We start from the raw sequence: 26,176 nt of genomic DNA, 5'->3' as shown, positions 1-26,176 counted from the left end.
GGCTACCTTAGAGAGTTCCGAATAAAGAAACCCTGAAGGCCGCTCCTCCGCTCCTCCTCTCCGAAGCTACAGCCGCCTAACTCCATCCGATATCAAAAGTGATCAGTCTCTCCAACATAGCAGCTTAGTTGCAAACAGGTTTGCGCATCACTATTGTTTTATGCTTTTAATCGGTAATCTCTATATACATAAAGCATCATGATTGAAGTTTCGAATATGTAATTTGATTTCACGTGCGAATTTAAATATGCTTGAATATCATGAATGTTTGTCCATGCTATTCCTGTAATCAAATGCCATAAAAGTTCAGGTTTTCGGAGGTCATGCTGCTGTCAAACTCCAAACCCGTGGCCGCTCGCTAGCACATCGCTAAGCGAGCCTGTAGCGAGCATTCGCTGAGCCTTCGCTAGGCGAAGCAGAGGCGAACGGGATAGTGGCTGCTTTGTTTCTTTTCTATTCTGCCTTATGTCTATCTAACCAAGACTTATTATAATTCTGCATCATTTGGCCTGAGATTATGACTGTTGTATTGTAGTGCAATTTTCAATTATACTTTCCTTTATGCTCTAACCCGTGTGCTGAATTGTGTAAAGGTTTACATATTCCCGAGGAAATGGCCGGCTAGGTATTCCACTTTATGTGTGGGATACCCTTATGGAGATTCACCCTGAATTACTCAATTGATTTTAATGTATTAATTTCATGGTGAAGATCCACCCTAATGGCTTAATTGATCTTAATGTATTGATTTTAATATGGACCTAATTACTTAATCGACTACGGCTATCTAATTAATTGTAAAACTTTGCCTTTTAATATGCGATCTTGAACCTCTCTTTTGTTACCCTATGATTACGGTATTATGGTCATGTCCCGCGAATATGGGGATACACTTAGCAAAGACCCTTCGGTTAAATCATCATAGTCCCTCGAATGTTGCCTTTGTCCCTCGATGACCCTTCGGTGTAGCCTACGGTTAAATGATGATCGTCCATTCGAATGCTAAGGTATCCTCACAACTGTTGCCTTCAATGACCAATCGATGACCAATCGATGACCAATCGATGACCCTTCTACATCCAAAGGATAAAACTGCTTACTTCTCAATAGTAAGGACAGTTTTACCCTCATAAGGATAGGAAATGCCCGGAAAGACCTCGGATAGGTATAACTCTTAATTGCTTATTCACAATTTAAAACTACTTTTCACACCTTACACCTTTCAAAACCTCCATTAGAAAATCACCACTTGGCATACATTCACACTAGAATCATTGCCGAGTTATATTTTTCTAAACTATTTTCAAAACTAAACGAGATAACCACTTTGTATACATTCATTCAAGAATCATTACAAAGTTAAATTCTCCTTTTCAAAACATTTCCTACACATTTCCCAACCACTTTTTCAAACTAGAGAAACATAAATGATTGAGCAATTAAGAGCCCATGGATAACCATGGATACAAAGGGTGCTAACACCTTCCCTTTGTATAATGTACCTCCCGAACCTAAGAATCTAAATTAAGGTATTTCCTGTTCTTTTCCACCTTTCCTTATTGGATAAAAGAAAAGTCGGTGGCGACTCTTGCTAACCGCGACATTGCGATTAAAAAACACATTAAAGTCAGTTCACCGTATGACAGAACTGGCGACTCTGCTGGGGACTACAAAGAGAGGTCACCTTAAAAAAAATCATTTATGTTTTCAAATTGTTCCTTCTTTTAAGGGAATTTTTGAGTGAAAGATCCTACACCCGGATCTAGTGTACATTAGGTAAGTAGTAATAGATCATCGCGACTATCCGGCGTATACTGGAATGGTTAAAATGATGGCAACGGTTAATGTGACACTTTGGATGTCCTGATGTTCCTCATGTTTACTTGAGGAAAAATTTGGCATTCGCGTGGTGTCATCAAAGCATTAACCAGACCTTTAGAACCCTAATTGACTCATCCTAGCCATTAGAAAGTAGTGAGATAACTGACTTCGGTTCCGACTGGGGTTGGTTGAGACTCGATACTACACTCTTTGAGATTGGACTTTAGGGAAGCTTTGGTCAACCACTTGGCGTTGCACTGAAGTGGACTTAAAGAAAGGTCGATGATCTGAGATCCTTCTAGAACCCGGTTACTATTCTAGGACAGGTTGAACCAACCAAACTTCAGTGGGGAGGGTACTTACCTATGGAACTCATGCAAGCCTTAAAACTTAGGAATGATGGTTGTGTGACTTGCTTGTGCTTGTTATTTACTTAACATCATAACATCATAACATCATCATAACATCATGGCATTGAACTAACCATTTCGAGGACTTAGGGATTTAACTTTGCTCTATTTTGTAAAAAAAAAAAAAAAAAAAAAAAAAAAAAAAAAAAAGTTTCCTTTTTTTGGTAGTTTATGCAAAGTTAAATTCCAAAAGTCCTTGAAAACATTTCATACATTGCATAGCATAACATTGCACAACAGGTGTTCTAAAGGGATCAATGTTCTCACGGTTTTCATGCAAACAGAAAAATGGACCTCGAACAAACTGTCAAGGATCTCCATACTCAGAATGCTCAACTCCAGGAGATGATCTTGAACTTATCCAAGGGGCAGGAAGAACTGAAGGCTCTCTTGCTCGAGAAGAAAAAAGACAAGAAATCAATTAACCCGGGAAGAAGGCAGTTTACGAAGATCAATATGACTTTAGCACAAGCACTGCAGGGTATGCTAAAAGCAAATTTAATTACCCTCAGAGATCCTCCTGCAAAACCCAACACTACTTCTCCTAGTTATAATCCCAACGCCAGGTGTGCGTATCACTCCGATAGCCCCGGGCATAATACAAACGATTGTTGGTCGTTGAAGAATAAAATTCAGGATATGATCGATGCCGGAGAATTTGAATTGGATCCGCCTGAGACTCCTAATGTCATCACTGCCCCCCTGCCTAATCATGACAAGACTGTCAATGCTGTGGAAGATGCTGATAACGATTGTGACTGGGATAGCTGGATTTTCCCAACAATTGGTGACGGACTCAATAATTGGAAGGCTGAAGACACTATCCCGATTTCCTTTAGTCAGGAGTAATTGTTATTGCCTATTTTAGTGTTGCAACTTTTTATTTTTTACAATTGAACTTCTTAAAGCATTGTGTCTATGCCCGGGGCACAATAGCTAATTTTTCAAGGGTTTTGTCATTTTCATAAGCATACTCACATTCAATGAATCAATGGACTTTTTGCATTCAAATATTGCGCTCTTTATCTTTCCTGTCATCTTTTAAACAAGCTATGTTTTCTTGCACACACTCACGTAACAAATTGCAGATCCATAGCCACTCTGGATCCTGTTGATAATAATTCTGCTACTGTTCATTATGACTTTGAAAATCCGATCTACCAAGCCGAGGATGGAAGCGAGGAAGATTGTGAAGTCCCTGGAGAACTTACCAGACTACTGCGAGAAGAAAAGACTATACAGCCGCATGAGGAATCAATTGAAATTGTAAATCTGGGTACTGAAATAGACAAGAAAGAAGTCAGAGGTTTCTTGGGACACTCGAATTACATTGCCCGATTCATCCCACACTTGACTGCTACTTGCAAACCCATCTTCAAATTACTGAGAAAAAATCAAGAGATGGTATGGAATGATGAATGCCAAGAAGCTTTTGACAAAATCAAGAAGTATCTCCAAGAACCTCCAATTCTGATGCTACCAGTTGAAGGAAAACCTCTAATCATGTATTTGACCGTGTTAGAAAATTCAATGAGGTGTGTGTTGGGGCAACATGACGAGTCTGGTCGAAAAGAGCATGCCATATACTGCCTTAGCAAAAGGTACCGACTGTGAAACAAGATACTCATAGCTCGAGAAAGCTTGCTGTGCTTTGGCTTGGGCTGCTCGCCGACTAAGACAGTATATGTTGAATCATACCACTTTATTGACTTCTAAGATGGATTCTATCAAATATCTATTCGAGAAACCTGTTGTCTCCTGAAAGAGTTATCACTAATAATGGTACTAAACTGAACTCTGCACGCAGTTCAAAATAAAAACTCTTCTCCGTACCGGCCAAAGATGAACGGCGCCGTGGAGGCTGCTAATAAGAATATCAAGAAGATCATACAAAAGATGACAGTAACATACAAAGACTGGCATGAGATGTTACCATTCGCTCTCCACGGTTATCGCACTTCAGTGCGCACTTCGACAGGGGCAACTCCGTTCTCTTTAGTCTATGGAATGGAAGCCATCTTACCGGTGGAAGTTCAGATTCCCTCTCTAAGAATCATGAAAGAGGCGGGCTTAGATGAAGATGAACGGATTCAGACTCGACTCGATCAGATAAATTTGATTGAAGAGACTCGCGGCTGTTTGTCATAGGCAGATATATCAGAAGCGCATGATCCAGGCATTTAACAAAAAGGTCAAGAGACAGGTATATCAAATTGGCGACTTGGTGATCAAGCGTATCATTCTACCGCAAGGTGATCCCAGAGGTAAATGGACTCCCACATACGAAGGGCCATTTGTGGTTAAGAAGATATTCTCTGGTGGAGCCATGATACTTGCTACAATGGACGGCGAAGATTTCCCGCATCCTGTGAACGCGGACATAGTTAAAAAAATACTACGCATAAAAGAGACCTGCTAGGTCGACGTATCTAGGCAAAAGTAAGGGCATCCCGGCGAACCAAAAGGGTTCGGGCAAAAATTAGGGATAAACATATAAAGACGTACACCCGGCAAGTCGAAAACCTGAAAAGGCGGCTTGGGCAAAAAGGGGTATCCTGGTGGACTGAAAACCTGAAAAGGCGGTCCAGGCAAAAATTAGGGATTAAAGCGTAAGACTATGTCCCGTTCTCAGTCAGCTTCAACCAAGTTCCAAGGACTGAACAAGCCAATCACTTCTATCCGACAACAGGAGATGAGACACTTGAAGACATAATGACAGTAGTGGAATTAAAATCAATAGGACCTTTTCTGCATAGCTTTCTCTTTGTTTTCTTGACGATTTCCTCTTACTAGGATTTCTGTCTCCTTGTACACAAATTGCCTGTTTACAGGCCCTCTTTCAAAATCAATACAATTTCATTTCCAAAAAGATGCTTTTGTTTTACCTTTTCTGTTTTGTTTGCGTAAACGTCCATTGATTTAATTTGAATTGATTTATGCATTTGAATATGATCAATGTTTACCAAAAATGCATGCCTAGAATAGTAATAGCAATTACTACACGACTTCAGGATCGAGGAGAAGAACTAATCACGCTTCCCAATGAATTCGTTGCTAATTCGATTCCCCGGCAACGCCAGTTATTCCCCAGAAGAAATTGGCATCACTAGACTGGTCATCTCTTCTACCCCCAGCCAGGCTCTGTTAAATATCTCTGCCATCAGATAAAAGTCAAATACCCCTAGCTAAGGAAGGGTCATCAATACAAATATCTCCGACCAGAAGACTGAGATTTATTTCCCCAGTAGAGTCCCCTGGAAGAACGTTTCAGACACATAGTGCATTCATTACATCATTTCACATCACATACCTACATATAATTTTCATTCCGCATCATATACATTACGTCATTTCATAACATATACATGTATACAATGCTCTCATTTATTCCAGACGCATAATTCACTCATTACATCATTTCACAACACACGCATGCATACAACATTTGCATCTCATGCATCATGACATGGCATGAAGCTAACTTTATTTTTCAGGTTAATTATCCTCTTGATACAATCAACACAAAGGTCCATTCAGACGGACAGCTTTATCAATTACATTCAGGATTCAACTACATCTTTCAGATATACTCCATGTCAACATTCATTCTTGCATCCTCCTAACGATGGCATCTATAAGTTCATCCCAGACATTTATCGCAAATACAACATACACAAATACTATCAGATTCAGCCTAACGTACGGTTCGTTCTGATTCAGCCCAACATATGACTCCTTCAACTCAGATACGATCTAGCGTACGATCCATTCTGACCTTCAACAACTCAAATACGGTTTAATGTACGACCCAGTTAGACCTTCATCTCCTCAGATGCTACCTAGTGTACGGTACATTTCTGAAGTGTAGTCTAGCATATGACTACCCCCTTTTATCATCAGATTCAGCCTAATGGACGACTCATTCTGCTGCTCAGATGCTACCTAGTCTACGGTACATTTCTGAAGTGTAGTCTAGCATACGACTACCCCCTTTTATCATCAGATTCAGCCTAATGGACGGCTCATTCTGCTCAGATACGGTCTAATATACGACCCAGTTAGGCCTTCATCTCCTCAGATGCTACCTAGTGTACGGTACATTTCTGAAGTGTAGTCTAGCATATGACTACCCCCTTTTATCATCAGATTCAGCCTAATGGACGGCTCATTCTGCTCAGATACGGTCTAATGTACGACCCAGTTAGACCTTCATCTCCTCAGATGCTACCTAGTGTACGGTACATTTCTGAAGTGTAGTCTAGCATATGGCTACCCCCTTTTATAATCAGATTCAGCCTAATGGACGGCTCATTCTGCTGCTCAGATGCTACCTAGTGTACGGTACATTTCTGAAGTGTAGTCTAGCATATGACTACCCCCTTTTATAATCAGATTCAGCCTAATGGACGGCTCATTCTGCTCAGATACGGTTTAATGTACGACCCAGTTAGACCTTCATCTGCTCAGATGCTACCTAGTGTACGGTACATTTCTGAAGTGTAGTCTAGCATATGACTACCCCCTTTTATAATCAGATTCAGCCTAATGGACGGCTCATTCTGCTCAGATACGGTTTAATGTACGACCCAGTTAGACCTTCATCCACTCAGATGCTACCTAGTGTACGGTACATTTCTGAAGTGTAGTCTAGCGTACGACTACCCCTTTCATCGTCAGATTCAGCCTAATGGACGGCTCATTCTGCTCAGATACGGTTTAATGTACGACCCAGTTAGACCTTCATCTCCTCAGATGCTACCTAGTGTACGGTACATTTCTGAAGTGTAGTCTAGCGTACGACTACCCCATTTCATCATTAGACACAGCCTAACGGACGACTCATCCTGCAACTCCAATACGGTCTAGCATAAGACCCATTTGGATCTTCAACTCAGATACGATCTAGTATATGATCCGGTCTGATCTTCTATCCCCAGTGAAATCACCTGCTTAATGGAGGTTTCGTTCTGCAACTCAGAGACGATCTAGCGTACGATCCATTCTGATTTTTCATCCTCAGCGAAGTCATCCGCCCAATGAACAACTCACTCTGATATTCAGATGCGGTCTAGCGTATGATCCATTCTGATCCCTTATCCTCAGCAGCGTATAACACACTCTGACTCCCCAACGAAGTCGACAGCATAATGAATAACTCACTATACGGGCTAGCGTATGACCCGGTATGACACCCATGTCTTCAGATATCGTCTAACGTACGACACAATCTAAAGCTCTCATCATCAAACTTCCTGGATGGCATCTTTAAGCCCATCTCCATCAAGACTAATTGACAAATGCAAATTTTTGGGCATTCTAGTGTTCAATAATCTTCCACCTCCAGACCACGAATGGCATACATGCCATCCTAACTCTCTCGGTTCAAGAATATTGAACAAGGGCAGCTGTCATACACCAAAATTTGGTCATTAATATTTCAAGACATTTTTCAGGGCACTCCGACTCATTTTTATGACACTGATCTTAAAGGAACAAAGGCCCAGCTCACGAGTGGCCCAATCCAGAAAATGGCCCAAACTGGCCTGCTCGCTAGGCGAGCAAATCCTTCGCCTAGCGAACGTTCGCTACACGCTCGCCTAGCGAAGCTGGCAGATAACAGAAAATTATGGGCTTCATTCTGAGCCCATTAGGTCACAACAAGAGCATTATAAATAGCCAAGCTTCAGTAACGAAAAGGGAGAAAAACAGAGGAAAAAGACAAAGACAGACGGAAACCCTGGCACAGAAACCCTAGAGGCTACCTTAGAGAGTTCCGAATAAAGAAACCCTGAAGGCCGCTCCTCCGCTCCGAAGCTACAGCCGCCCAACTCCATCCGATATCAAAAGTGATCAGTCTCTCCAACATAGCAGCTTAGTTGCAAATAGGTTTGCGCATCACTATTGTTTTATGCTTTTAATCGGTAATCTCTATATACATAAAGCATCATGATTGAAGTTTCGAATATGTAATTTGATTTCACGTGCGAATTTAAATATGCTTGAATATCATGAATGTTTGTCCATGCTATTCCTGTAATCGAATGCCATAAAAGTTCAGGTTTTCGGAGGTCATGCTGCTGTCAAACTCCAAACCCGTGGCCGCTCGCTAGCATATCGCTAAGCGAGCCTGTAGCGAGCATTCGCTGAGCCTTCGCTAGGCGAAGCAGAGGCGAACGGGACAGTGGCTGCTTTGTTTCTTTTCTATTCTGCCTTATGTCTATCTAACCAAGACTTATTATAATTCTGCATCATTTGTCCTGAGATTATGACTGTTGTATTGTAGTGCAATTTTCAATTATACTTTACTTTGATGCTCTAACCCGTGTGCTGAATTGTGTAAAGGTTTACATATTCCCGAGGAAATGGCCGGCTAGGTATTCCACTTTATGTGTGGGATACCCTTATGGAGATTCACCCTGAATTACTCAATTGATTTTAATGTATTAATTTCATGGTGAAGATCCACCCTAATGGCTTAATTGATCTTAATGTATTGATTTTAATATGGACCTAATTACTTAATCGACTACGGCTATCTAATTAATTGTAAAACTTTGCCTTTTAATATGCGATCTTGAACCTCTCTTTTGTTACCCTACGATTACGGTATTATGGTCATGTCCCGCGAATATGGGGATACACTTAGCAAAGACCCTTCGGTTAAATCATCATAGTCCCTCGAATGTTGCCTTTGTCCCTCGATGACCCTTCGGTGTAGCCTATGGTTAAATGATGATCGTCCCTTCAAATGCTAAGGTATCCTCACAACTGTTGCCTTTAATGACCAATCGATGACCAATCGATGACCCTTCTACATCCAAAGGATAAAACTGCTTACTTCTCAATAGTAAGGACAGTTTTACCCTCATAAGGATAGGAAATGCCCGGAAAGACCTCGGATAGGTATAACTCTTAATTGCTTATTCACAATTTAAAACTACTTTTCACACCTTACACCTTTCAAAACCTCCATTAGAAAATCACCACTTGGCATACATTCGCACTAGAATCATTGCCGAGTTATATTTTTCTAAACTATTTTCAAAACTAAATGAGATAACCACTTTGTATACATTCATTCAAGAATCATTACAAAGTTAAATTCTCCTTTTCAAAACATTTCCTACACATTTCCCAACCACTTTTTCAAACTAGAGAAACATAAATGATTGAGCAATTAAGAGCCCATGGATAACCATGGATACAAAGGGTGCTAACACCTTCCCTTTGTATAATGTACCTCCCGAACCTAAGAATCTAAATTAAGGTCTTTCCTGTTCTTTTCCACCTTTCCTTATTGGATAAAAGAAAAGTCGGTGGCGACTCTTGCTAACCGCGACATTGCGATTAAAAAACACATTAAAGTCAGTTCACCGTATGACAATATCCCTTCACCCCTTTCTTTTTGAGCATATCTCCCAGTAACTGGTGGTATGTCTCCTGGATCGTTGCCTTTGTCAATGTATTCCTAGTGAGTCATCTCTCATTTACGCTTTTATTGTTAATGATTGTTTCTCCCCCCGATTGGCCATCATTATACGCCTAATATTCGGTGTCCCGATGACCTTTTCTGTTCGGTCGATTTATCCTTTATTAACCCAGTAACTGGTTGTGGATAATCTTCCATGCGAGTATGTTATCTACGTTCTGACGGTAATAGATAATATATCTCATGCACTCTTTGGTCGAAGCCTTTTGTTCTTCCCGAGTCGAGTAAGATTCGTATTCCTTTTTATTGGAATCGAATGTTCATCCTATAATAGAGTTCGCTTTTAGCCCTCTTTTGGATGATAAGTGTCTTGGGAATATTCCCCAATTTACGCCTTGGTTGGTCACCTATTATATTCCCAGTAACCGGTATCCCTGGTGTTCCTTCCTCTCTTCTCCCCATTATGACTTCTTGTCCCCTTGCGGAGTCAGAGTTTCCTGAGCTGAAGTTTACCTTTCTAGGTCTTCCTCAGATGGTTTCGGATGTTTGATATCTCTCACCTTTATACCGGTCTTAGATATTCATTCTTCCCGAGCATGTTCTTTTCTCACCCTTATACCGGTGTTCAGATCACATGTCTCTTTGAGCTTATTACCCAGTAACCGGTAATACCTCGTCCCGTTGCATCCCCAGAGGAGTTTTGTTTGGGTGTTTCCCCAACGAGGCCCCTTAGTGGGTTCTCTCAGTCGGAATCCGGATTTTTATCCGAAGTATCCGTTACGGATAAGTTTTGCTGTATTGGCATATTCCCCAATACATGCATCTTTGAGTTAGCTCGAGTCTTTCAATTGATTTATTTCATGGATTTCCTTCGTGTCTCTCAGCAAGTTTCAAGTCGTGATCTGCTCACGCACTTTTATTCCTTTACTCCCTAGTAAAGTCCCTAGAGTCTCTGTCTCACTTATGAGCATATCACTCCAATGGATTTTTCAGTTATTCTTAATTTTCCTTCTTTCTTTGTGGACACATATCTCCACAAAGTTTTACCGTATGCGTACATACATCTGCATCATGAGGTCTCTTAGGGACCAAAATTCGTCTCTTTGTTATTATTTAAGCCCATTCTACCTCGTCGAGACGAAGATTTTAACCTTCACTTCTCCGGCTAGAATGACCTTAAATAGGGGCATCTGTAAGACCCCAATTTTGACCCTAAGATCCCTCATGGCATCATATCATTGCTCATGAAGTGTGCCTTGCTCATGAAGCAATTTTGACCCTAAGATTCCTAATTCATCTATGTACCAAGTGTGATTTGCTCATGAAGCAACCTCAGCCCATGGTCAAATACAATCAAGGGAAGTTCTTTAATTCATCATTTCATGCATATTTAAACTTATTTGAGTGTCATCAATCATCAATTCATCAAGATATGAGTTGTGGACTTGGAAAGTTGATCAGTCAATTCATCTGACTATTCTGAAATGCACTAAGACCTAAGTTTTTATGTGTTGGTCAAATGGAGATGATCCCAAAGGAAAAAATGTTCTTAAGGACAATATGAACAACGTTCATGTTCATCATAAATTGATTTGAAGCGTGGAAGGTCATCTCCCATTCCAATACATTATAGGTCATTTTGACTAAAACCCTAATTTTGGGTCAACTTTCCAAGAACATAACTCATTCATTTTTTATGATTTTGAGGTGGGATCAAATGCATTGGAAAGCTTATTGTGTCTAATTAAAATTTTATGTTGAAAAAAATTTCATAATCTCAAAGGAAATACATGTGATAATGCAAAACATTATAGGTCACCTTGGACCAAATGCATTGAAAGGCAAAAAAGTCTAACTTCATGTGCCCATAACTTATTCATAAAAAATTCAAATGATTCAAAATTTAAGTCCATCTTGATTTTCTTGAAAATATCTACAACTTTGATGTTGGAGGTGTTTCCATTTGAGGCTTGCATCACTAAACCAGAAGGGCTTGAAGTTGGTTCATTTTGACAAAATTCTCAAAGGCATGTTTTGCACTATGAACTTCATGGCCTGTTTTAATAAATTTCCACACTTCAAATGAATTTTTGTCCAACATAACATTTGTTCCTTATGTCAAGACCTTTCTAACCATTACCCACATGCTTATGTTTGGATTTTCTAATTGGCATTTTCGAAGAGATGAACATTTAGGCACAATTATGCAATTCATGATGAAACTTCATGCACAAGCCATTGCCTTGCAAATCACACGTCCAAAACCTCCTCCACAAAAGCTCAGCATCCATTTGCACCAGGTTTTGGGCCTCACATGTGCCTGTACAGGCCCATGCATGGAGGATCCAATTCTCATGCACACAAATTCTTCATGACTTTGCATCAGCCGTGGCTATAAATAGAAGGCATTGCTCACTTCAAAACTCAACCTGAAGGCACCTGAACCCCTGCAGAATTGATTCCCCAACCTCTCACTAAAGGAACAATCTCAATTTTTCTCTCAAATTTCAGATCTAAATTTTGATCTCCTCGATTGAAATTCCAGATCTAAAGTTCCTTAGCCTTCATCCACTTCATCCAGAGATCACACTGCAAGCTTGAACATCAAGAATTCGTGCTCCTAAGTTCTCCAATTCAGAGGTTTACTTCAAATTTTGATCTCTTCGAATCTCATTATACATTGCTTATTTCTTGCTATTGTTGTGTTGTCTGAAGTCCTCTTCATAAAGGCAATTGTTCTGAGCATTAAATTGTTGAAATCCATCAAGTTTCCGGTTGGACACCATAAAATTCAAGCTCTGATTCCTCTTAATATGGAAGTCTAGAGCTGATTTGGTTGGTACAGGGGTGATGTACATCACCCCAGCTTTCCAATGATATGAGGATCACCCATTTTTGTTAAGATTTTTGAACCTGCAACTTTGGTCGGAATCTTCATGCTCGCTGGAGAAGACGGTGGTGTACACCACCGCCCACCATGCCAGATTGAATCTGGGCCATTGCTTGTGATTTCCAGATTGAATCCATGCCTTCCATTGTTATGACTTTTCATAATGCTGTGTGTGTCTCATTTGACCAAGACCTATGGTACGCGCGCGTCTCTCCACCTTTGGATGTGCCAGCTCAATTAATGAGCTTAGATCTGACGCCTCTACTTTTTTCTATTTTCTTAATTTCTGATTTTATTTTCTTTAATTCCATTTTATTTCAAAAATTCATAACTTTTTCATTTTTAATCCAAAAAATATGCGACCAATTGCATTATTTCATTTTTTAATTCTAGTTTCTAAAAATGATTTTTAATATTTTTTATTTCATCATTTGATATTTTTGGTGAATTTTCTCTTTTCTGGTTATTTTTAATTCATTTTATATAGTTTTTGATATTCAAAAAATACAAAAATATTTTCTCAATCTATTTGAATGGTGATGGATCTATGAAAAATATTCTCATCAATTTTTTAATTGATTTGAGATTTATTTGAGATTTTAGTTCAATTAGGTTATTTTTATTCATTTTTAATTGATAAAAAATAGTTTCTGACTTTTAAAAATGCTGAAATTTTTTGTCAAACTTTGTTTGACCTTATTGAACTTGGGATAAATCACTTGGACTTTTCAAAGTTGATTTGAAGTGATTTTGAAGTTTGACCCTTCATTAATATTTTAATTCAAGTTTATTTTCAAATATTAAAAATGCCAAAAATATTTTGTTCATGTCTTGACTTCCAATCTTCATCTCACTTCTGTTTTTGATTGTTTGACCATGAACCTCAATGTCATTGGTCAATACTTGTTGATTGATACATTCCATTTCATTTAATGCATTTGAATTCTTCATTTCCATTATCCATTATTCATCTCCTTCTTTTTCTTCTTTTCTTTTTGATCAATGAGTTAAAGGTTGATAAGTTAGCATTGATTAGGGAGGTTTAATCTTCCTTGATTCAAATCTAATTCATCTTGATCAAATGATCAAGTGAATGGCTTTGCATTAAGGATAAATTGCTTCCTAAATCATGCAAAGGAATTAAACCAATACAAGATCATGTCTCTTCTTCTTTTTGGCATGGCAAGTTGTTGGAACTTGGTTCACTAATCAAGACTTCTAACTTGTGTTGTTGCCTACATTATTATTGACCGTCCTCAGATAGTTGTGACTTCTACATAAGTCCAATTACGATTGCTTAACATAACGCTAAATTTGCCTTATGGCACACTAATTACTAACCATTAACCACTAACCTTTATTTTTTGCACTTTACATTTATGCAATTTATTATTCTTGTACATACTATTCATTTGCTTTTCCCTTTGCTCACTTGAGCACATGTTTATGTTAATGCAATTTGCCTTTTGCTCACTTGAGCACATAATTGTGTATATACTATTGTGCTTGTGTTTTGTTTTGATTGTTGTTGACCAAATGCAAAGAAATGGACAAACGGACTTAGACTTTTTAGGACTTTCCCTATGCAAATTTGGAGTCAAAGAGCAACTAGGCATTGGGCCTTTAGAGTGCTATAAAAGTCAAAGAGCAACCAGGCATTGGGCCTTTAGAATGCTTAATATTAAATGTTGACTTCAAAGGACCAACTTTTAAACTCTTCTTGTCCATTCCTTGTTTGTTTGCTAGAATCTTTTAATGTGTGTGTTCTTGTTCTAGGGATTCCAACTTAATCCAAGTTGAGGAACCATTACCATGAGCTTCTAAAAGAGAGGGATCCAAGATACCTTGAGGAGCTTTCCAAGAGTTCATTTGATTGTTGATTGCTTGAGTTTATGATTATGTGGTTGCTTATTCCAAAGGATGGGAGCTACTTGGATCATCAATATTATCTCAAGAGAGGAACTTCATTTGTGGTTTTACTTCTTATCCCTCACCTCTTGTATGATTAGGACTTTAGCCATTCTTCTTCTTCTCTCCACTCTAACCCAAGCCAAAACTTTTGTGCAAACATTTAACATTGGTCTTCAACATTAGAAACCTAAGCCTTATGCTTTTGATTTTCAAACTTTCTTTTCATAATACTTATTTTGAATTGAATCTTTAAATCCACTTTGACCATATTTTGTAAATACTTCTCATTGGTAAATATAACTCATTCAAATACTTTTGTGGTTTCAATGGCCACTCTCTTAACCAAACTTTTTCATAACCTTTAGCTATTAGGTTTGAGTTATCCTTGAGGTAGATGTAATGCTCACCTATATCCTTAGTGATGGACAATGAGTCTTCCATGCTTATTATTGGGTTAACCCCTCACTAGCATGTTGAAGCTATCCTCACATGGTGGATTTGTGGTTTTAGGTTGAGTTTTATCCCTTGGATAACAAAAGACCTTAAGGCTTTGGACCAATCAATCCACCAACTCATTTTGAGATTTTTACCCCGAACTACGAGGTTTTGATCCTACCTTTTTAAGATGGTACGTAGGCAATGGGTTTATCCATCCAAACACAAAATGTAAATAAACTTGTATATTCTCTTCTCATCTCTTCAATCATGTTTGTAGAAATAATTTTTCACAAAATACCAACCTTACAACAAATGTGAAAAGGGATCCCTAGGAGTACCTAGGATGTTTTGGGTGCTTAAAACCTTCCCATTGCATAACCAACCCCCTTACCCAGATCTCTGACATTTTTACTAGTTTTTTATTCGATAAAACTTTTAGGTTTTTGTTCGCTTTCTAACCATTCCTTTGGATAAATAGAAGTGCGGTGGCGACTCGATTTATATGGTTTACCTTGGATTTAGTCAATATCTCTAATGGTAACGAATACCCCGCTACACTATGGAGGAGCGGAAGAAAGAATTGACCTCCAAACAAACACGGGCCTCTGAGATACGTCAACAAATTGATGCCCTTCGGCGTCAAATTGCCACTTTGGACGATGAATTAGAATCAATTACCAAATAGGAGTCACGTTTTGTCGAAGAAGTGCTAAAACCTGCCCAAGCCACTATGCAGCAAACCACCAGTGATGCTTTAGCGGTTGCTGAAGAGCTTATGGCCGTCGAAGGGAAGCTTGAAGAGCTCAAAGCCAACGCCGACACCTTGGAGCCTGCGTCCTTGTATTATAACTTTGAACTTAAATCTTTCCAATCTAAGTTCGGCCAACTTTGACCGTTTCTCTTATGTGTATAAATTTTTGTAATGTCTAAACAATGGCTTCTTGCCACTTTAATGTTATCTCTCTTACTTTTAGCACTATATATTTTTTTTGTGCCTTTGCAGCTGGTTTCAAACGTAGTTATCTCCAACCTTGTTCTTTCGACAGTTATTTAGTCCGTCACAATTTTGACCTCTTGAAGGAGAGGCCTATATTTTTTCAAATACTTTCCATTCACTCTTAAGACTCGCCTATCTGGTGCCAACTCTTCGACCTCGTAGGCGTTGTTAGAAAAGGCCTGCAAAACCTTAAACGGCCTTTCCCAATTAGGGGACCACTTACCCAAAACTCTATCATTTCTGTCCATAGGCAGGATTACTCTCCAAACCAAATCATCGACAGCAAACGTTTTACCTTTCACCTTTTTATTGTAGGCTCGGGCGACTTTCTCTTTCTGCCTTTGTAGGGATTCCAACGCTAACATTCTTTCCTCATCTACATCGACCAATTCGTCTGTCATCATACTCCGGTAATCTTCAGAAGGTATTTCGTACTGCCTTTGGGTTCTGACCGCCTGGACCTGAATCTCTACTGGCAATACTGCATCATGTCCATATACCAGTCGAAATGGGGTTGTTCCAGTTGCTTCTTTTGGTGACGTTCGACAAACCCACAAAGCTTGGTCCAACGTCTTATGCCAATTTCTTGGCTTCTTTCCTATGTGTTTCTTTATTAGGTTGATGATCACCTTATTAGCAGCTTCGACTTGGCCATTTGCTTGTGCGTAATAGGGGGTAGAGGTCATTAATTTAATTCCCATTTCTTTTGCAAAATCTTGCACTTTTCGACCAGTGAAAACTGACCCCTGGTCGGTTGTAATAGTTTCTGGGATGCCAAACCTGCAGACGATGTAACTCTGGACAAAGTCTATTATAGCCTCTTGGTCCACATTTGTCAATGCTACGGCTTCGACCCATTTTGTGAAATAGTCGATACCGACTAACACATACCTTTGTTGTTTCGACGAGGCTGGTTTTATTTCTCCTATAACATCCAGAGCCCATTCTCGAAATGGCCAAGGCTTCACAACTGTATGCAGCTCGCTTGCAGGCACATGTTGTATGCCCCCATGTAATTGGCATTCTTGACAGCCTTTAGCAAATTCAATGCAATCTTTCAGCATTGAAGGCCAATAAACTCCTGAGCGCATCAAGAGCCATTTCATCTTCAAACCTGCTTGATGTGCCCCACACGCCCCGCTATGTATGCTTGACACAGCCACGTATGCCTCACTTCCTCCCAGGCATTTTAATAACACTCCTTCGACCGTCTTTTTGAATAATTCATCATTTACCAAGACGTAGCTAAGGGCCCTATATTTTATCTTTTGATTTGTCGACCCCACAGGATTGCGTAAGTAATCGACTAGCGGTTTACGCCAGTCACTTTCCCCCTCGTCGTCGACAGCCAGAATTTCAAAATGATTTTTATCTATGGCTCCCAACTTCACAATCTCCAAATCTGACGGTGACAACATTGTCGCTCGTACTTTCTCTCTTACTTGGACTTCTTCATCCTGGTCTTTCGACGCTTTGTACCCTGAGGCCTCCTGCGCCAAATCATTTGCTCTTTGGTTTTCTTGTCGTGGTATGTGTTGGAGATTGACTTGCTCAAACCTCTTGAGTAATCTGATGGTGACCACGAAGTACATGATCAAATTTTCTTTAACACATTTGTACTCTTTTGATGCTTGTTTAATCACTAACTCCGAGTCTCCCATAATTTCTACCTTCCTTGCCCCCAATTCTAGCAGTAGTTCAAGTCCGGTGATCAGTGACTCATATTCTGCTTCATTATTGGTGCATACCCCTTCGATTCTGTATTTGAACTATGCTGGAATTCCATCTGGAGAAATTATGACTTCTCCTATCCCAGATCCATGCTTATGTCTTGACCCGTCGAAGTATAGCCTCCACGGTGCTAGATCTACCTAATTCTGCGCCATTTCGACCATTGAATGGTCGACAAGAAAATCCGCTACTACTTGCCCTTTCATCGCTGTCAAGGGTACGTATGTCAGGGAGTATTATGTTAACGCTAAAGCCCATTTTCCAATTCGACTATGCAAAATTGGTTTAGATAACATGTGTTTAATAATATCAAAGTGGGAAGATACGTACACATCAACAGGCTTGATATATTGCTTTAATTTGATACAAGAGAAATACAGGCATAGACATAGTTTTTCTATATCACTATACCTAGTTTCAGGATCATTAAGCATTCGACTAAGATAATACACAGGTCTTTCGATGCATTTTTCATTCTCTTGGACTAACATACTTCCTATAGTCGATTCTGAGGCTGCAATATACAGTCTCATTGGCCTATGCCTAACATGAGGGGCCAATACTGGAGGCCTAGTCAAATACTCTTTGATTTTGTCGAAAGCCTCTTGGTGTTCCTCCTGCCACTTGAAATCCTCGTTATTCAGTCAAAGTAATGGGGAGAATGCTTTTGTTTTGCCACTTAGATTCGATATAAATCTTCTAAGAAAATTTATTTTTCCCAAAAAAGATTGCAACTCCTTTTTGGTCGACGGAGGCTTGACGTCCATAATGGCTTTTGTTTTGCTTTGGTTTACTTCAATACCCTTTTTATGCACCACAAAACCAAGGCAGTCGCCTGCTTGCATACAAAAAGCGCACTTTAATGGATTCATTTTTAATCCATATTTCCTCATCCTCAGAAAGGCTTTTCGAAGATGTTCGACGTGAGTACGTTGACCATTGGATTTTATCACAATATCATCAATGTAGACTTGCATGAAATCTTCAATGAAATCATGGAACATTGAGTTCATTACCCTCTGGTATGTTGCTCTGGCATTTTTCAAACCGAATGGCATGACAACCCACTCATATGTCCCCAAGGCTCCTGGACATTGAAACGCCGTCTTCGGCACGTCTTCTTCTGCAATAAAAATTTGGTTATATCCAGCATAACCATCCGACATGCTTAAATATTCAAAACCAGCGGCCGAATCGACCAACATTTCAGCCACGGGCATGGCATATTCATCTTTTGGGGTGGCAACATTTAGATCCCTAAAATCAATACATACTCTTAAAGACCCATTTTTCTTTATGACTGGCACAATATTGGCCAACCATTCGACATACCTTGCAGTTTGAATAAACTTGCTTTTCAGGAGTCTTTCTACTTCTGTTTTTATCTTTGCCATGATCTCTGGGGAGAAACGCCTGGGCGTCTGCTTCACTGGCTTTCTTCCAGCTTTTATTGGCAGCTTTAACTCGACCAAATCTCTACTTAAACCAGGCATTTCGTTATAATCCCAAGCAAAACAGTCTCTAAATTCTTTAAGTATGGATATTACCTCGGACTTTAGTTCTTTGTCGATGTTGGCGCTTATATATGTTGGCCTTTTCTCGCCATTCTCGCCAAGGTCGACTTCTTCCAAGGGGTCTTTTGGTCGGATTTTCTCTGGTGCCTTTGGGTCTTTTTCGAACCCTAAAGGTTCATTGTCATAAATGCAGTCCAGACGCTGCATGTCGATGTTCCTTTTATCCAAAGTTGGCTTGTCTGGGGGTTCTGGCCCAATAGCCATACGTTCTTCTTTATTTAACGCACATGCTTCAGCAGCCACGTTTTCTTCAGCTTCTAGAGCCGATTTTATTTTGTTCTCGGCAACGTATGCCGAAATCTTTCTTAGAGCTTCTAACTCAGACATCATCAGTGACGTCCCCCAGCCTGTCGGCCGGATACCTGTGTAGGGTGGATCATCTAGGCGTTCCACATCCCAAATGAAGTCGTGAGTCTCATGTAGAGTTAGAGAGACGAAAGCTTCACTTAGATTAGCATATACATCCTCAACTGGGAAGCAAGGAGAGATGTTGGCCAGCTTTCCTTCAAACTCCTTCTTGCCGAAATTATTCACGTCGGCCATAAAGTATCCTTCGTCGGCTTCGATATTTTCGGCCACCCCATCCTCTTTCCAAATCACCAGCCTTTGGTGTGCTGAAGATGGTACAGCTCCGACGCCATGTAGCCACTCTCTTCCAAATAGCAAGCTGTAACTTGGCTTAGCGTCTATCACCATGAATAGTGTCGGTCTGGTTACTGAACCCACCGTGATATTCACCATAATCACTCCCATGGTGCTTTTCGTCTTTCCTCCATAGTCCGACAAGACCACGTTATTAGACCTGATATCGGTATCACATTTGCCAATCTTCCTCAGAATATGGTGTGGCATGATGTTGACCGTGGCACCACAATCGACCAAAACTTTGTTGATAGTTACGCCTTCCATTTTTTCCCTTATCAGCAGTGGTTTCAAATGATTTTTCATGTTCATCGTTGGTCTTTCAAACACTGCCTCTTGGATTTCAGCAGAGCCATCGTTCAGCACAAATAGCATCTTGGTTGGTGCAAAGCCATTTCTTCAGCGTCAGCATTCTCCCCCGACCCTTCGACTTCAGTCACACACTTGTATTCTTGTGGTAGTATTGGCACCACATTGACCAGGATGTCCAAACTTGCTTCAAATTCTGAATTGAAGTCATCAGTCACTTCTTCAGAACACCTTTCAGTTGGTCGACGGACGTATTCCCTTATTCGTTCCTTCGTTGTTGTGTCGACTTTCACAACAATTTTCTTCCCATCGTTCGCCTCGCTGGTCATGCCTCTTGCAGCTTCTCTTTCGGCCTGTTTACGCCTCTGAAAACGTCTCCATTGAGTCCTCGACATGGGGTTCTTTCCCAAATAGTTTTCAGAGACATGAGTCTTTTTTCAGACTTAAACTCACGCCTGTAGTTAATTGCTAGGCCTCCTCTAGCAGCAGCAGCAACACCTTGTGGGGTATCTTGTTTTTCCTGAGGCTTGATCCAAGTACTCTAGGGGCACTTGTCGACGGTACAAAGCTTTTAGGCCTTGCTTTGTTATTTCCCACAACCTTTTTTGAGCCTCTTTCATTTTAGTAACCCCTGGTCGGCACATTCCTCTTGCTTTTACCTAGTTGCAGCTTCTGGAAATTCTCCGCCGCTATCTTGTCGGTGACAGCACCACACCTCGGGCACAGGCACACTTGTGAACCCTTGTTCTTGCAGCGATACAGAAAATCCACCAAGTCCTCATCAGCCCTTGGGTACACTTCAGCTATATCGACATCTGGGCTTTCCCCAGTTTGCTCCAGCATGTTGGCCTCGTCATATTCAGTGATCTCGACCATGTTGATCTCGACTGGCTCCACGAATAGGGCTTCCTCCTGGTGAAGAGGATCAACATCGATCTTCATTCTGCGGCCAGCAAATTTCAGCCTGCCTTCTTGAATAGCTTTCTGAACTAAATCCCTGAAAAGGTAACAATTAGAGGTGTTATGACCAAGATAGTTATGATATTTACAAAACCCTCTTTTTTGTCTCTGCTCTAACGGTGGTATTTTAGTACCAGGAGGTACCACCATTTTCCCATCTTTGACCAATAAATCGAAGATTTCTTCACACTTCGACACATCGAAAGTATAAGTTTTCGAAGGGAATTTTGGGTTGTTGTCGACAGGGTTTTTTCCTTGCGCAGGCAGCAATGGTCGACACTCATAGGTGGACCCTAGCTTTAGTTCAGCCATGTCGATTTCTAATTCGGTCGATGAAGCATAATCAGCCTCACGTATTTGGTCTGTCGCATCGTATTCGACAAATGCTACCTTTTCTTTTTTAGACTTATTGTGCCTAACTTTTTCTAACCTTAGTCGTTCTTGATGTCGAACTCTATCAGCCAGTTGTGACATACTTTTCACAAAAGTTGGATGTATCTTTTTCCTAATGGAATAATCTAAACCTCTTGCGACCATTTGAACTAATTCGTGTTCTGGAACTTGCGTAAAACACCTAGCCTTTAAGGACCAAAAATGATTCAGATAATCATCGATCCTCTAAGCAAACCTTCTCTTGATACTAGACAGTTCTGCCAAACTAATTTTGGAGTGTCCTTCGTAAAACTGTTCATGGAACTTCTTTTCTAATTTGGCCCACGAATCGATTGAACTTGGGGCCAACGAAGTAAACCATGTGAAGGCAGCCTTGGTCAGAGAGGAGGGGAAGTTTTTTACTCTCAAACATTCATTATGAGCCAGATCCCCGGACTCTGTTAAGTATCTGGCAACGTGCTCTATTATCGATTCACCAGACTCTCCCCCAAATTTAGTGTACTTAGGCACTTTCATCCCCCTGGGCGCCTCGGCTTGGAGAACAAATTCAGCTAATGGGGTGACGTATAATGGCCTTTGCAAGGTAGCACCCATGCCATTCCTAGCCATAATCCTTTCGACAATAGTTGTCAAGTTATTTTCCACTGCCAAGTCTTCTTGTCGATGTTGATCGACAATTTGATCAGCATCTTGGTGTCGGTTAGCCATTATCATCTGGTTACGTCCTGTGACTCCTGATTCGACGCCTTGATTTTGAAGGGGTCTGATGATTTGTCCTTCGTGGACTGTCTCCTCCTCCGCTGCCCCTATCTCCATTTGCACAGGAACAATCGGTCTAATCATTTGCGTCATCTGTCGAGCCGGTGCCCCCAGAAAATTGCACAAGCGTGTGAATTGGTTCGCCACTTGCCTATTTGTTTCAGCAGATTCTTGTATTAGTGGATTAAAGACTGTGCCCATCTGGTTGGTCAACATGTTAACCAATTCATGCTTACTATCGTTCATTTGTTGTCTCAACACTGCTACTGAAGTGTTCGACAGCGGCATGGTCCTGTTTTGAGTAGTGTTCCTCATGTTGCCCCCTTGCGCTGATCCTTGCAAGGGAGGATTTGTATCTGAAAATACTGTTGCATTGGATGTCAACTGATATCCTGGCATTAAGGAATACGGCATTCCATAAAACGGATATGTGGTGCCAAAGCGAGGCACATATGGTCTGAACGTCGTTATCGTTGATCCTGAACCCCCCGGTGGAGGCTGAGGAACTGATGTTCCAACCGCACCCGTAGTCGACGTGGCTAAGGCCGCACTTGTCATCGGTGGCAAAGTGGCAACCTGTGAGACTAGTGTTTTCGTAGTGGATAAAGTTCCTCGTGGAACTTCATCTGTGTTAGTTTCTGACATTTTCACAATATTTCGTGGCTTACTATACAGTTTGCCACTTCTAAGTTTCATGCAATTTTGCAACTTCTCTAGCACGGTCCCACTGGTCGTGCCATTTTGTTTACTGTGGAAATTGGTAAACAACCGCTGGTCCTCCCTAGGCTTTAAAACAAAGGGTTACTTGCAGGATCGACCACTTGATCCTAGGACATGTGCTAGTCCAAGTGAGGCTAGTCCAACTCGACAGAATGACTTTGTGAGGAATCCTAACAAAGTGTCGAACAAGCGTAGGGTTTTTCCACACGAACGGTTTAGATAATGTTATCGCCTATAGGTGACTCGTGACCGACAATGCTATAACATTCAAAAGAGGTATACGACGAACACGCTTTTGGTAAACTCTATTATCGTAATAGAATCAGTGTGGACAGCGTAAACGACAACATAAAATGATAACTCAAAAGTAAATGAAACTAAGATAAAATGTTCAACGGGAACAATTAAAAAGTAAGGAAGTTGCATTGAAATAAATGTGGTGATTCACGTACATAGCACTCTAAAAAAAACTCTTGCTTCCTCGCGCTGGGAATGGGAAGTTTTCTTACAAGTGATTTTCAATACAAAGTGAACACCCTGAGCCCCTTGTGGGACACTCTATTTATACTGAACTAGAGGAACTACTCATAAGCTAAACTCCTAGAAACTAGCAGATGTTATGTCACACGATCTGCACAACCGCTGCACCCATGCCTTGCTAACTACTCAACATTATGGCGCTCTTATTCTTTTTGAAACTGCTGGTTATTTTAAATTTCAAATTTCTCCCGCCCAGACGTTAGGGCGATGCTATCTTCTGCACATTTGACTATAATTCTTTAAGTCCCAAACCTTACGTTGGTCGACAGAATGGCCTGTCGACCAGGCCAGCTTCCCCTGTCGGCTTCATCCTTTGATTTGTGTTTTTCCTACTCTTGCTTGCCTCTAACACCTCTTCACCCTTTGGTGGGGTATAACCCCCACATTCACAGGACTCCTTCATTAATTACGCTTTCAGCATGCCTTAGAGATTTTTCGTGGTAACACCATCCCTGACTCCCTCTTCTAGTCGCATCCCCATGTTCACCATCTCGGTGAAATCACTGGGAGCGCTAGCGATCATCCGCTCGTAGTAGAAAGAGCTTAAGGTCTTAAGAAAGATCTTCGTCATTTCTTTCTCTTCGAGCGGGGGCACAATCTGTGCATCCAATTCACGCCACCTCTGGGCGTACTCCTTGAATGTTTCTTTCTCCTTCTGGGACATGGCCCTCAGTTGGTCCCTATCGGGAGCCATATCAACGTTGTATTTGCACTGCTTCACGAAAGCCTCACCAAGGTCGTTGAAGGAGCGGATGTTCACACTATCCAGACCCATGTACCATCTCAATGCGGCACCGGACAAGCTGTCTTGGAAGTAGTGGATCAGGAGTTGGTCGTTGTCGGTTTGAGTCGACATCTTACGTGCGTACATCACAAGATGGCTGAGCAGGCAAGTGTTTCCTTTGTACTTTTCAAACTTAGGTACTTTGAATTTGATAGGAATCTTGACATTTTGTACGAGACACAGCTCAGCAGCAGATTTGCCGAAGAGGTCCTTCCCTCTGAGAGTTTTAAGTTCCTTGCGCAACTCAAGGAATTGATCATTCATAGCATCCATTTTCTCGTACACATCTGGGCCCTCAGACGGCTCAGAGTGGTAAATGGTGTCATCAACTCTCGGCAAAGTATGCACGATTGGAGGTGGCACAGCAAGGACCGGGCTAGATGCCGACAGAGAAGCAAATGTAGGGGCGAGACCCTCTGGAACAAAATTAGAGGGCATCTCCCAGGGAAACCCGGTTGGCATAGCAGACAGAGCAAAGTGAGCACTAGCAGCAGGCACGGTAGAGGAAACAACCTCTGAAATGACCGTCCTCTGGGGACGAGTTGAAGGCGTTGGAGAAGACTGGTTTTGGGCGGCCAAGAATGACTCTATCAGGGCAGTCAATCTTGCCACTTCCTCCTTGAGTTCTCTGTTTTCTTTCTCGAGGTGATCCATTAACTTTGATGAGTTGGCTCTGGTATAGTACCGGTGCGTCAGCTTGTCTTCAAAATAAATGAAGAACACAGAGTTAGACCACTGATCAAGAAGCCTAGAACAAAACCTGCTTATGCACATGATGCATGCAATGCTTGTGCATATGATTTTATTTTTAATCAGAGGAACTTTAGAGTTCTATTTTCAAATATATGGAAAATATTAATCATTTTAGACATATAATGGAATAATCATATCAATAATATCTGGAAAAAATTTACACCAAAGATGTACAGTCTTGGTAACCAAATACAATATAAGAGAGAAGGAAAATAACATCCTATGGAACCCTAGAAACAATCGTCCAAAGCTCTCGAGACTGGAAAATAAGCTGCACGAAGCCTTATCACCTCTCTCTCACAGGCTGCCTCCATATCTGCCTTCTCCTTGGCAAGTCGATCGTACTTCCTCTTCCAAAACCTGGAAGACTGAGGAAGAAGAGAAGTCACCACATCATCAGGCTTGTCGATAACCTGATGCTCTAGAAACTCTATCAACTCATCCTTATCTCTAAGTTGCTGAAGTAGCTCCTCTCGCTCACGAACCCAAGCACGCGAACAGTCTTCATCTCTCAACTCCTCTACTCCTTGGTTAGGGAGGGTTGAAGGCCCAACCATAACCATAGGTGTAGGTCTCGGATAGTCATAGGGAATGTCGTACTCAGAAGTTCTCCTCCTAACCCACGAGGTATAGGGTTCCAAAGCAATACAATTATTCGGACCGAGCTCTTTCGTTCCCTTCCTATGAATCTTGCGCCAAGCGCGGACCATCCTTCCTTTCAAGTTTTGGGGATCTTTACCCTCTTGAAAGAACACACCTTCTAACAGAATGTTATTAGGTTTATCCTTTAAGGGGAACCCAAGCTGACGACGTGATAAAATAGGGTTGTAGTTAATCCCACCACATGTACCAAGAAGAGGCACATTGGAGAATTCACCACAAGAGTCAATAATCTGCACACCATCATACACACGGTTGTACCAAAAGATATCGTCATTAGTGAGAGACATAAGTCTCGTGGACCACCATAGACATCCTTTGTTCTCCTTGAAGGCGAGCGTCTGTGGCAAGTGCGAAATAAACCACTTGTACAACAGAGGCAAACAGCACACAATGGTACCACCACCCTTTGCATTCCTCATATGCAAAGAGAAATAAGTGTCACCCAATAGAGT

At 40.9% G+C, this 26,176-nt stretch overlaps 1 protein-coding gene across 1 annotated transcript; it reads right to left on the bottom strand.

The window, feature by feature from the left end:
* Positions 1 to 20,773: 20,773 nt before the first annotated feature.
* On the bottom strand, positions 20,774 to 22,357 carry LOC127094133 (uncharacterized). The gene is made up of 3 exons (XM_051032995.1): positions 21,908 to 22,357; positions 21,231 to 21,691; positions 20,774 to 21,149 (listed from the first exon to the last, which is right to left on the bottom strand). Exons 1-3 carry the CDS (start codon positions 22,355 to 22,357, stop codon positions 20,774 to 20,776), a joined length of 1,287 nt encoding a protein of 428 aa, XP_050888952.1.
* Between the last annotated feature and the right edge of the window lie 3,819 nt (positions 22,358 to 26,176).

The sequence above is a fragment of the Lathyrus oleraceus genome, chromosome 6 (genome assembly GCF_024323335.1).
Source record: "Lathyrus oleraceus cultivar Zhongwan6 chromosome 6, CAAS_Psat_ZW6_1.0, whole genome shotgun sequence".
NCBI lineage: Eukaryota > Viridiplantae > Streptophyta > Magnoliopsida > Fabales > Fabaceae > Lathyrus > Lathyrus oleraceus.
This window is presented reverse-complemented; position numbering and strand designations above follow the sequence as displayed.

Excerpts from the sequence above, each read along its gene's own strand:
- LOC127094133 (XM_051032995.1), bottom strand. The coding sequence starts at position 22,357 with ATGACGCAAATGATTAGACCGATTGTTCCTGTGCAAATGGAGATAGGG. Across the intron at positions 21,692-21,907 it reads CTCATAATGAATGTTTGAGA|GCTAGGTGTTTTACGCAAGT; the intron begins GTAAAAAACTTC and ends TGGTCCTTAAAG. Across the intron at positions 21,150-21,230 it reads CCTGGTACTAAAATACCACC|GGATTTAGTTCAGAAAGCTA; the intron begins GTTAGAGCAGAG and ends TTACCTTTTCAG.